General features: G+C 48.1%; 1 protein-coding gene across 1 annotated transcript; it reads left to right on the top strand.

Annotated features, from left to right (window-relative positions):
* The first annotated feature begins 8228 nt into the window (after nt 1-8228).
* Nucleotides 8229-9748, top strand: LOC136458532 (aspartyl protease family protein At5g10770-like). Its single transcript, XM_066458481.1, has 2 exons — nt 8229-8367; nt 8487-9748. Exons 1-2 carry the CDS (start codon nt 8229-8231, stop codon nt 9746-9748), a joined length of 1401 nt encoding a protein of 466 aa, XP_066314578.1.
* Nucleotides 9749-13412: the final 3664 nt, after the last annotated feature.

Below are 13412 nucleotides of genomic sequence, written 5' to 3'. Positions count from 1 at the left end.
GGGAGGTCTTACCGTATGGGAGTTTTAGTAGCCCCTACAATACTGTAGAGAGAGATATCGGCGCCTATAATATTGTTTGTGTTAGGGTGACTGTGGAGTACTGTTCCGTGCAGGGTATGGTCCCTAGTATAGTGGATTTGACTTATGAGCCTTGCCTTGCTTTTCTCCGCACGTCTTCTAGTTCCTACCGAACGGGGCGTCCCTGGTCGGATGGCTCCAGTTGGCTCTGAGTGCGCCGGTCAGAGAAGAGTGGCGAGTAGGGTTCTTACGAGCCCTGGTTAGAGGGATGCGAGGTCGGAGTCGGAAGTAGGGCTCGGGGCAGGCCTTCCGATCGGAGGCTGTCCGGAGACGGCTGGAGCCCGAATCGAGCGCTCCGGTCGGATAGGTGGGCCGAAGTAGCCGACGAGCGGGTGTTGCTCTTCTTGGGCCTGGCCTTCCGGTCGGTTGCTGAACCACTCCTTTGCCCTGTTGTTTTTAGACTCTTAGGCCGAGCCTTGGCGCAGAAGCCGGTCCCCGAGGGACTCCGGGTTTATGAACCCGACACTACCTCAATCCATGTCCATTGGAGTGGGTTAGGATGGAACTAAAGCCTAAGTGGTACCATGGTCGTGGACGGAGAATCTTAGTCTCCTACAACTAAAAAGAACAAAGTGTGGACATCGTTTTGGTGCGACAATTGCTTTGGTTCGTCCGTCTGCCACCCCATACGATCGATCCCACCTCCCACGCTGTCCAACAGGTGAGCGAGAAAAGAAAAGACGCGATAGAAAAAGAAAATGTCATCCCTACGATCTCTGTCTGTTTTAAAGAAAACAAATCGATCACCTGAGGCCACATGCATAGAGGAAAACAATAATCATGCATGGAAGAAAACAATAATCATGCATAGAAGAAAACAATAATCATGCATGAAACAATAATCATACATGGAAGAAAACAATAATCATGCATGAAAGGAAACATCAGTGGTACCAAATAAAAGATTTGCATGTTATACATGATGAGACTGGTGAACCTTCTGCAATTTTCTAAACGAATATTCCCACCATTAGTATATAGGTTCATTCCCCTGCGTTTCTTTGTGCTCCCATTAGCATATAATATGAAAGTATTGTTGTGTTCATCACCACTTCCAGTTAACTACTCCCATTAGCATATACTTCCTCTACCCTAAAATATAAGTCGTTATAGGATACGTGCAGGTCAAACTTTCTCAACTTTGACTAGGTTTGTAAAAAATACGTGCAACATTTATATCTCAAAATAAGTTTATTATGAAAATATATTCAATATTCTATGTAATGATACTAATTATGTATTATAAATATTAATATTCTTTTATATATAATTGGTCAAAGTTAAAAAAGTTAACTGCTCGGGAAGCGAGAATGAATTCTATTTTGGGACAGAAGGAGTATATGAAAGCATTGTTGAAAATATTTTAATAATCAAGTTCGTCTCTGTCTGATTGGTAAGCTTAGACATCATAATGACATAAAAAATTTCGACTCTTATGGATACCCTCATGGATCAGTGCAAAGTATCATAATCCTACAGCATACACAAATGGCAACCTTAAAGTTATGATATTTTCAAAGAGTGGACAATAAAGACTATCTTAGACGTTCTGGTATTAGAGTATATACGTACAGACACATAGGCATGGTGGTGCAAGTGAGCAGTCAGCAGGAGTCGAGAGTCAAGGATGTTTGGATCTTAGGACTAAACTTTAGTCCCTGTCACATTGAATTTTTAGATATTAATTAGGAGGACTAAACATAAGCTAATTATAAAACTAATTACATAAGTTGTGGCTAATTCGCTTGCCAGCGTCGTGTACAGGATGGTATTGAGATGTGATGAAACTTATTCGTGGATTTGTTGGCGCACGAAAGAAATGGATATCGGAAATCTCTTCCTATCGGTATAAAAAATGATCTTATCCGCATCACAAAAAGATCTACACAGTAGAGTTTGTGAGCCGCGACGTCACACTCTCTGTGACTGTGTAAATTTCACAAACTTAGTTTTTTGGATTAAATGTCACTTTAACGTCGGTCATATACTTTTACAGTATTGTTATATTATCGTGCGATCCGTGTGTTTTTAGTACAAAAGTTTAGTTGTCCCGTAGCAACGCACGGGCACGAACCTATTTGCATATATACTCGAACCTGTGTGTATATGATTATATGGAGATGCAACGGAACTTATTCATGGATTTATTGGCGCATGAAAGAAATGGATATCGTAGAATTCTTTTTGCTGATATAAAATATTATCTTAGCCGTATCACGATAAAGTCTATACAGTAGAGTTTGTGAGCCTGCGACGTCGCGCTTTTCGTGACCGTGTTAATTTTATGAACTTTGCTTTTTGAATTAAATGTTACTTTGACGTTGGTATTTAATTTAACAGTATTATTATCTTATCGTGCGATACATGTGTTTTTAGTATAAAAGATTTAGTTGTCCCCGTAGGAACGTACGGGCACGCTATAGGAAAGGTCCAAACTAAAACTAACCTCAAACCACAAATATAAGTCAACATATATGAGTGGTCAGGTATTTACCTTCAAATTAGAGTTCAATAAAATATTTTCCTCGTGCCATCTAAGGCTGTTCGTTTGGCTGTGGCTTGTCGTAAACGATCGTAAATTTTCAGTCGAAATCATATTTTTCTCTCACACAAACTAGCCAGCAACACTTCTTCACGAACCAGCAATAATATGAACCAGCCAACCGAACAGGTCGTAGATGTTTGAAATCTAGGAGAATTTTTTAGGCAACGGTCAACCTGCAAGGGGTTCGGTTCGACCCGTCCGTGAATACGATCCGCCCCTGAAATCTAGCAACGGATCGATGCGGGTCGACCCTCAAGGGAACAGGTGCGATTAGGTTTGCGACCCATCGACCCTAAGGTCGACTCGATCCTATCGCTCACTGCTCCCCGTCGCCGTCGCCCCCTCCGCTTGGCCAAGCCAGGTCGCCGCCGCCCTGCATATCGATTTCACCCCGTTAGAAGCAGCCTTTCCTCCATCGATTTTGATCTAGTTCTGCTTTAGCCCTTCAATCTATCGCTGTACTCTTGGCAGCCTCCTACGACGTCCTTCTCCTAGCTGCTAGGAATCCGGCCCTGCTAGTTCTTGACGGACAGAGATACTTCCGTATAGCTTCCGTTCAGATTGGGCGACTATGAGCACTAAGGAGCGCGCGGCGAGCCCGGCGTGCCAGTTCACGGACGGCGACGGCACCCGGTTCACGTACGGCTGCCTCCGGGCTCTTCTACTCCATCAGCGGCACATCGGCGCGCTGCAAGTGCAAGGCCATATCTAGCGGGTGGTGGTGACCCCTCACCAGCAGCGATCCGACGCCAGCCTGCGGATCCAGTCTGCCGCCACCGCGTCGTCCGCTGTCTAGCGTAACTGTCTGCGAGCTGCGACCCACCGTTCATGCGGGGCAACGATGCCAATGGAGAAGGTTCGACCCTCGACCCGCTTTTGTCATAAACGGAGCGGGGGGTTACGATTAGGAGCCAACCGAACCGCGCCATTTGCAGGTCTAGGGCGTGTTCGGCTGATATTAAGGACGTGTTTGGCTGGTATTAAAGCTGGCTGAAACTGTTTTGTTGTGAAAGAAAAATACTAGCTGATAAGTCGGCTAATAAGTTCAAACGAATAGGCCCGGCAACGGCAATGACAGCTGAGATAAATTAGGGGTATGACCGACTTGTGCTATCTGTACCATCGAAATAGAGTCCTTGTCCGCCAAATTTGAGTGCATATTTGTACTTACATCACGCATTCACACTGTACATATCAATAGGAGCAACATGCCAAGACCCACAAGAAGCTTATAGGATTATTACCAGACTAGATTAGCTTTTACTAGATTTTAGAGACAAAAAAAAGGGAAACCGTTTAGGATTACACGATGACGTCAGAGCGCACATATGTCTCCATGGAAGTGACTGGTTTCTGGTCGGCTTGTTCAACCAATCGACGAACTTCTCCCCGGTTTGCAGTTACTGACAGGTGGACCTATGAGGTGACTAATTTGAACGAGGGACCCGCGCGGCAGCCTAACGGGTAACGGTGGAACTTGCTCCTTGAACCCCTGCACGACGAGGTCCGCTAGCTGCTAGCTAGTCGCGCGCGCGGCGACACGCACAAAGGCGCCGGCGCGCTTGTCCGCACGCGGCGAGCAGGGCACTCAGATAATGAGATGCCGACCCGGAATGCTCCCTGCGACTGCGAGGCGCCCAACGCCCCCGCGGCGCGCACCTCGTAGTCGCGCATGTGCTGCGCCCTCTTCCCGACGGGCTACGGCGCCGCGGCTTGCGCTGCACGTCTGCAGTTTGCTGCCTGGCTAGTGGTACCGATCGGCGTTTATCGTTTTCCGATTGTTTCCAGCATCGGAACATGTTGCTAGTGGCCCATTGGCAGTTTTGGAGTGCTTTGCTGGATTAGTTCTCAGGTGGGTCTAGGGACCGAGCGAGTCGCGATTTGCTCCTCCCTCCTCTGACACTCCTAGCACTTCAGAATGCGGCATTGCGGGCCGTCTTTATCAGAATTCAGAACTGTTGGGTTGGGCCTTTTGCCCCTACAAGTGGCCCATTATCGTTCAAGAACAATCGGGCCTTTTAACTTTATTTATATATTCATCCCATAGTAGTCAGAATACACAAAATGGTATTTTGTGACTCACGCATCTTCCCGCTAGAGTTAAGAAATGGTGAACCCCGTGTCATGTCATCTTAATCTTAAGGTCCTCAACTGAGCATTCACATTAATTATTTTATGAGACACATTAGGAAAAAAAATCCTATGAGTCCTCACAATGATAAAAAAAAAACATTTAGCATTAGTTTGATAGATTCTAATAACAAGTTTCTTTATAACCAAATCACGAAAAACATATTTGTTTTTTTAGTTTTCTGTGCAATTAGTCTACTGATTTTTCCAATGCACATGCTTGAGACTATCCAATGCACACAAGAGTGAGAAGCTCGCGAGTAAGACAATGGAGAACATTCTTCTTTTTGTTTTCTTCGCGAGAAGCTGGTCACAAGCGGAAATAAACATGGTCATATCATGGTTACCAATAGTGCAGTAGAGTGAGATGCGACGTAGTTTCGAGATAAGCAAATCATCAGTGATGCTTCCATAATTTCTTTGGAAAGATTTGAGACGTGATAGGAGTTGACGCGTTGACAAGATCAGCTAAGGACTGGTTGAGGTGGACATAGTGTCTTCGATAGTTAAGAGCTGAGTTGTGACGAATCCGACAACATTTGAGGGCAAAAGGGGCCCAATGTAATGCGTTGTCCAAACATTAAATTTAGAAGAGGGCGAAAGAACTGAAAAAATAATTGTGGCTTTATTGAGGAATGGAGCTCAAGAAAAGGAAATTAAAGACCGTCTTTGATTAGTATAAATAGAAATAGCACAACCACATGATATAGAAGTGGGAAAAAAAAGAACATGAAAGAACGATGACAACAGCTTTAAGCGAAAAAATTGATTAGTGATAGATATCGTTGTTATTCGTGACGATCATTGCAATTGGATGAACAAAGGGATGACTAATATGTTCAAACTAATAAACACAAAATATTTAAAAAATGTTTTGAGAAAAATCCAAATGTTATATAATGGAAATAAAAGAAGCTACCTTCCCGCACTATTTTTGCATGGGCCTCCTTAAAGTATTATCTTATGAATTAAACAAAGTTCAATTAATATTGTACATAAATTTGATAGATTTGAAAAAATAACACCCAAGCAATAAATAGTGATGGTACTTCTTTTATCAGGATTCAGACCCATCTGATCTTTCCATACGGAGAAGGGTTATGAATGAACTTACAGATGAATGTTTTTTTTAGGGAAAACTTACAGATGAATGTGATGAGTGATGACGCTCATGTGATGGGACTGCTGAAGATCATATCATTGCCGATGGTTGATATTTAGCAATTTGACTGACAAACCAATACGGAGTATGACGACAGCTCGTACGTACTACCTAGGAGTCTCAGGACTCTCGAGAACGCTCCATTGATCTTAGCAATCTTTGCTCCTCCTCTCCTTTGTACAGCTCGTCGGTGAATCCAAAATTTAGACGTGCAGATATAAGTTTTTCGCCATCCTATGTCCTTTCACAAGGCTCTTCATTTTCTCCTTTCACACTGCACTTTGACTCTAACGTCCACCAAGGCTTTGTTGATTAGAGCATCGGCTACATCAAGAAAAGCCACTCGAAAGAAGACAATGAAAGAATTAATCTAGATAGAATATTATATTATTTTATTTCAGATTTTTTAAAAATATAATTTCAGGTTGTATTGTGCCGATTCTTAATATAATCCCCTTCCCTTCAGAAAAAAAGGAAAAATGAATGTGATGACGGCTCATATGTGACGGGAGCGTTGACGATCATATCATTGCCGATGGGTGATATTTAGCATTTTGACTGGCAAAACAATATGTAAGTAGTCCAACCTATAGGGTGATGAGTCCGACGACGACCACTCCACCTCCAACCTGGACGCTGTTCGTCATCCGGCGAAGCTGGTCCCTGTGTCCCCATCGCGCGCCTAGGTTCATGGCGAAGCGGAAGTTGGCCAACACCGGGCCTAGGCGAAGGCGGAGGAAGCGCAGCCGACCGCACCCACAACTGGTGCACGGTCTGCCCCGCTCGGCCAGTGGATGTCCGCATCCCTGTCCACCAACGCCTCGGCCGCCGCGGATGGGTTTCTACCCCCAACGCTGATGGGTGCCGGGAGATCCTCCATCGGCAGGTGACGTGACCGGCGGCCACCTCAGTCGAGCCACGGCGCGGCAGAGAGCAGCTTTTGCAGACCAGGAGGAACCCCGCAGAGTTTCATGGCAAATGCTTCAACTGCCTGTCCTACTTGCACCGAGTAGCAACTTGCCCGTTGCCACGGCCTTCGCCACCTCACCAAGGACTGCAAGCGGCCAAAGCATACTGCGACACTACCGGCGAAGGGTAGCGGCCGGCCACGACACTCCGTTCGTGGCGGCAACCCACTAGCCTCCCATCACGCGCCCCGCGACGGTCCACCAAGCTCGAATGTAGCCATGCAGGGTGCCACGGGGGGCACCAGCGGAACCCAAAGGTGAAGGTGGCGACGCCAGACTAAGCCGGCGAGGGACGTTAGCTTGAGGGCGTCGATCGACTACGACGACAAGCTGACGCAACTGCTCCACGCTACTTCGCCGACCCAGATCGGCTAGCGTTGGACCTGTGAGCGTGCACGAGGCCCCCGCATGGGTCGACCCAATGCTGGAGGAGTTCGCTGCCTCGCTTGGGTGCTCGCCTGCTCTGACGGCTGCTTCTCAGGAATCGGACGCATCACTGGTGGACACTCGTTCTCCGGCGAAGACTGCCGTTTGGACGATGGACTTGCCTCCGTTGTCCCCTGTGCAGCTCAGCGGGGGACCGCCCGGCGTCGTGGATGTCGAGGCGCGCCGTGACCCAGCACTGGTAGGGGCAGCCACCCCAGGAGAGACGGTCGTGGCTGCCACGGTCGCCGTCAACTGCACTCCATCCCCTGAGATGACCTCTGTTGATAGACGCCTCAAGCGTTTCACCGAGCGTGTCACAAAGTCGAGGCAGCCGCCACTCCTAGAGCTGCTCGATTCTACGGCCCACGGGGGACGTACACCGCCCGCGATCCTATGAGGAGCAGGCGGATAGCGGCGCAGAGCATATCACATATCCCGGTATCCAAACGAGGTAAGCACCTTGTCTTGAAAGCGTCTGGGACTAACCAACGGGATGTCGTCTCTGTCAACGTCAGCCCTGAAGGCATACGACAAAATCTACAGAGATGACCCCGGTAATATGCGGGCGCTACGTGAATTGTTCCCACTGGACGACATGGGCCCGCGCAAGCAGCGTCGCCGCCGCTTGGCAGCCTGAGCATAGGCTTCCTAGTCGGCGCCGCTAGGGAGGGTCTGAGCGTTAATGTACATCTCTTCTGATCTTTAGGGCGCCGTTAAAGCGTGTTGTATTAATTTTTTTCTCTATCTTAATACAAAGACGCGCAAACCTTTTATGTTATCAAGAATTATACGTTACCTACAGGGAGGTGGCCGTACATGACAGTATATATATATACGACAACGTATGGGATCTTAGCAAACTTCGCTCTTCGTCTCCCGTATACAGCTCGTCGGTGAATCCAAAATTTAGACGTGCATCATGGCCTCACTGCCTCTGCTCGTGTGTATCATCCTTGGCACCTACAGCTACTCCGTCGCTCATGGAGGCAACGAGCACGGCTTTGTAGCGGTGCCAACCACTGCTTCTGAGCCAGCAGCAGTATGCTCTACATCGAGAGGTACATGATCTGAATAGTACTGTCGTCTCTGCATTCACCTGTAGCTAGTGCTGTATATATACACCTCAAATCAAAATAAGTGAAGTTACCTCGCTCCCATGCATGCAATGAGTTTTCAGTGAGGCTGGATCCGGGAAGCAACACCGTGTCCGTGCCACTAGTGCACCGGCACGGGCCGTGCGCGCCGACGCAGAGCTCCGACAAGCCGTCGTCCTTCACCGACAGACTCCGCCGAAACCGTGCCCGCTCGAAGTACATCATGAGCAGGGTGTCCAAGGGCATGATGGGTACGACGCGAGACGACGCCGACGTGAGCATCCCGACTCACCTGGGCGGCTCCGTGGACTCGCTGGAGTACGTGGTCACCGTGGGCTTAGGCACGCCGGCCATGTCGCAGGTTCTCCTCATCGACACCGGCAGCGACCTGTCGTGGGTGCAGTGCAAGCCCTGCAACTCCACCACGTGCTACCCGCAGAAGGACCCCCTGTTCGATCCGAGCAAGTCTTCCACGTACGCTCCCATCCCCTGCAACACCGACGCGTGCAGGAACCTCACCGGCGATAGCTACGGCGGCGGCTGCACGAGCGGCGGCGGCGGCGGCGCCCAGTGTGGATTCGCCATCACGTACGGAGACGGCTCGCAGACGAGGGGCGTGTACAGCAACGAGACGCTGGCGCTGGCGCCTGGGGTGGCCGTGAAGGATTTCCACTTCGGGTGTGGCCACGACCAGGACGGTCCCAACGACAAGTACGACGGCCTCTTGGGTCTCGGAGGCGCACCGGAGTCGCTCGTCGTGCAGACGTCCTCGGTCTACGGCGGCGCCTTCTCGTACTGTCTCCCGGCTCTAAACAGCCAAGCGGGGTTCCTTGCCCTCGGCACCCCGAGCGGTGTCAACACATCCGGCTTCGTGTTTACGCCGATGATCCGAGAAGAGAAGACGTTTTACGTGGTGAATATGACCGGCATCACCGTAGGCGGGGAGTCCATCGACGTCCCGCCGCCGGCGTTCTCCGGAGGCATGATCATAGACTCCGGCACGGTCGTCACACAGCTCCAGCACACTGCGTACAACGCGCTGCAGGCCGCGTTCCGGAAGGCCATGGCGGCGTACCCCCTGGTGCCGAACGTGGAGCTTGACACCTGCTACAACTTTACCGGCTACAGCAACGTCACCGTGCCGAGGGTTGCTCTCACGTTCAGTGGTGGCGCCACCATCGACCTCGACGTCCCCAATGGGATTTTGTCGGACGACTGTCTGGCTTTCCAGGAGTCAGGGCCTGACAACCAGCCCGGAATCCTTGGCAACGTGAATCAGCGCACACTGGAGGTGCTGTACGACGCCGGTCGTGGTAGAGTCGGATTCCGGGCTGCTGCCTGCTGAAGCTGAAGTATCGGTTTGCTGCGGCCTGCTACAAGAGTGATTTAAATCACCCATGCATACTCATTATTGAGAGATAAGGTACCATAGGGATGACAAAGAAGCTGAATACTCACTCTTTGGTTACTTGTGACTGCTGTGGCTATGTTTGTCAACATCCTTGTGGCCTTCGCTTCAAATTTCAAAAAATAACCCAAAGCAGACAACATTTTTTAGCATTATTAGTTTTTTTGAAAATCAAAAGGCACCTGCTTCAAGACAATAACATGAATACTCACTCATCTCGTGGCAATGCATAATTTTGCTCTGCTGACCGAGAGCTGGCGACCATTCATGGAGACCGGAGGCTATCTCGTACGTGAACTGCAGTGAGATGTAAAAGGAGAAAAGTTGAATGAAACAGTAATAAGATGTAAAATAACATTGAGAAGATGTCCGGCAGCCGCCTCCTGTTTACACAAGAATCTAAGCACAGGGAGCAAATGTATGGTACTGGATTATTGATATATTTACTTCCTACTAGTTCTACGACCAGATTCTACTTGTTGGTTACAGAAAACAGATAACGAAAAACAGTTAGTCTCTATATTGGAGTACCTTTTGAACATTTGAAATGCATTCTTATGCAACCAAAGGGAACTTGCCAAATCATTGCAAGGACAGCAAGAGGGGGAAATGATATAGTATATATGGAGCGGAGCACCAAGCAGGTGAGATATCCATTAAGGAACATAGCTCCAAGCATACTCGAATATTCTTTGTTCATGGATATTGTGAAAAAAAATCAGGAAGTCCTGTACTCAAGAATCAGTATTAGGATAATATCATGTAGCAAAAGTAAATTTATGGAGCATCTTTTAAAAAATCTCGAATGCAACAAATGAATTGAAATGGGCAATAATCACCTTTTAGGCATAGAAATTTCAGCAATAAACATAAGTTTAATTGTAACTCACCATTCATATTGTATTAAAAGAATTCCCCGTGTGTTCTCATATTATTATTATGGAGTATGGAGTATTTAGAACTTTTTAGATATAATTTAGAAACGTAAGCAGCTACTTGTCTATCGGAGAAACTCGGAAATTATAAATGCACTCTTTTCTACCATGCTAAAAGGTCTCAAGTATCAAATCGTAAGACCTGATTATGCAGAACTTTTTTTAAGTAACTAATAAACATGGGAGAAGTGGAAATCAAACTATATGGAACAAAGCAAGACATTATCCGTGAGACCCATTGATAAAGACAAATAATGATGATATTACGGGAAGAATCCTCATCTATAAAATGGGAAAAGTTTTTTTTGGACGCGTGCCTGTGGGCTGTGGCAACCATGCACACGGTGGGACCCAAGCAGATGCAACCATATCTATTTCACAATCTCTCCCGTGATTCTCTCTCACCTATTTCCCCATTGGCTTCTCATCCTGAGCAAACTGGTGGAGCTTTCTCACGCTTTCTCTTCTCATCCAGAACAAACTGGTGGAGCTTGTGTGCAGCCTACGGCATCTGATGAATGGCGAGCGTCCATCAAAGATAGAGGCTGTGTGGCGGGCTTCTCGCACCAGCCATTGCAGATGGCGAGAAAACCACGCCGGCAAGCTAGCACAACGGGGAGCGCATGCATATGGCAAGGATCTCGGGGCGGATTCCTGGTGACACATGCCTGCACAATGGAGCTGGTAAGGCGGATTCCAGCTCCCTGCAGAAGGCCAAAATCCTATCTCTTCCGATCCAATGGCGACAATGGACCTTTGGCATGGCCATGGATGCTGCTACTTTGCATCTGAGGGAGGGTGGAGGTGAGGCCGAAGCCGGAGAATTTAACGGAGGCCAATTGGAAGGAGAAGCGACGGCTGTTGCACGCGAGCAGTAGTGGTGAACTGACAGCTCGCATGTACCTCAACCATTGGATTGGTATCTCCGTGTGGGATGTAACGATGGATGGAAGTTTCTGTACTAAATTGAGAATGGGATCGAAAGGCCAGCTACGATGTAGTGCTGCGGTTTGGTTTCTTCTAGGCTAGTCGATGACGTGGGTAGCTCTAGTGCTAGTGCTAGATAGAACTTATAACGGGGTTTTGCTTTATAAGAGACATAGATATAGATAATTGCTAATAATAATCACCGGATCTATTCTGTTTTTAAGAAAACTATCCCCATCTACTATTTTTGAAGAAATACATAGAATAAACCCGTAATTTCAGGTCTAAATTACCCACGTCATGAAAGGTAATGTAAAATAGCCCTATAAATTTACATCACATCTAAATTACTTATATCTACCATTATGCAAAACAATGTACCATTATAAAATGGGGCTATTGCGTTCTTGCCCCTATTTTGAACCCCAATTGTGATTTTATCTTCATTTTCTTTCACTTTGTGTTTTTAACCCTGCTTTTCTAAAACGAAGGTTCAGTTTACCCCTACTCCGTGAACAGCAGGTAACGGTGTTAGAAAAGTTGAAAGATGACAAGTTTGCCCTTTCGAATATTGCATTTTTGCCCCTATTTCAAACCCCAATTGTGATTTTACCCCCACTTTCTTCCACTTTGTGTTTTTACCCCTACTTTTCCAAAACGAAGGCTCCATTTACCCCAATTCTTAACTCAGTTATCTACATCCGGATCAAAGCAATTAAAAATTAACAAAAGCCCTGTGAAAAGACAAGCTTACCCCTTATCTCTCGGTCGTCTCTCTCAGGGCCGTCCCTCTCAACACTAGCAGGCAGCGGGAGGCTGGGTGCGGCGGAAGGGCAGCCTCGGGCCGTCGGGCGGGTGCGGCGAGCGAGCGCGTGCGGCCAGACGGAGGAACCGGTGTGGGCGCACGCGGCTTGGCCAGCGTCGCGAGCGCGCGTCTTGTGAAAGCAGCCGACCATGAAGCCGAAGACCCGCCTTTCTCTCTTAACTCTAGCGGATGGCTGGGTGCGGCGATCGTGGAAGGGAGCGTGGACTCACGATTCCTTCCACGAGCGCTGCACCCAGCCATCCGTTAGAGTTGAGAGAGAGAGGCGGGTCTTCGGCTCCATGGTCGGCTGCTTTCATGAGCCGCACGCTCGCGACACCAACCAAGCCGTGCGCGTCGGCGCCAAGTAAAGCCGCGTGCCTGGCTGTGTGCGCCCACACCAAGTAGGGCCGTGTGCCTGGCTGTGCGCCCACGTCAGGCTAAGCCACGCGCGCCCGTGCCGCTTCCTCCGCCTGGCCGCACGTGCCCGCCCGATGCTGCCCTTCCGCTGCCACTGCCGCCGCACTCGGCCACCCACTGCATGCTAGCGTTGAGAGGGACGACCCTGAGAGAGACGACCGAGAGATATGGGGTAAGTTTGTCTTTTCATAGGGCTTTTGTTAATTTTTAATTGCTTTGATCCGGATGTAGATAACTAAGTTAAGAATTAGGGTAAACGGAGCCTTCGTTTTGAAAAAGTAGGGATAAAAACACAAAGTGGAAGAAAGTGGGGGTAAAATCACAATTGGGGTTTGAAATTGTAACAGAACCGACCAATTATACGAAATTAAGTAAGAAAATCATCCGCCAGAGCAGACGATTTAGCAAACTTAAGCCCGTATAACCCGGTAGTCCGTGAAATCACGAAGGATTTCAAACCAACTTCCATTCCAGCCAAGATCGTAATAAGTTTAGCGGTCACCATCACATATTACAT

The sequence above is a fragment of the Miscanthus floridulus genome, chromosome 6, assembly GCF_019320115.1.
Source record: "Miscanthus floridulus cultivar M001 chromosome 6, ASM1932011v1, whole genome shotgun sequence".
NCBI lineage: Eukaryota > Viridiplantae > Streptophyta > Magnoliopsida > Poales > Poaceae > Miscanthus > Miscanthus floridulus.
This window is presented reverse-complemented; position numbering and strand designations above follow the sequence as displayed.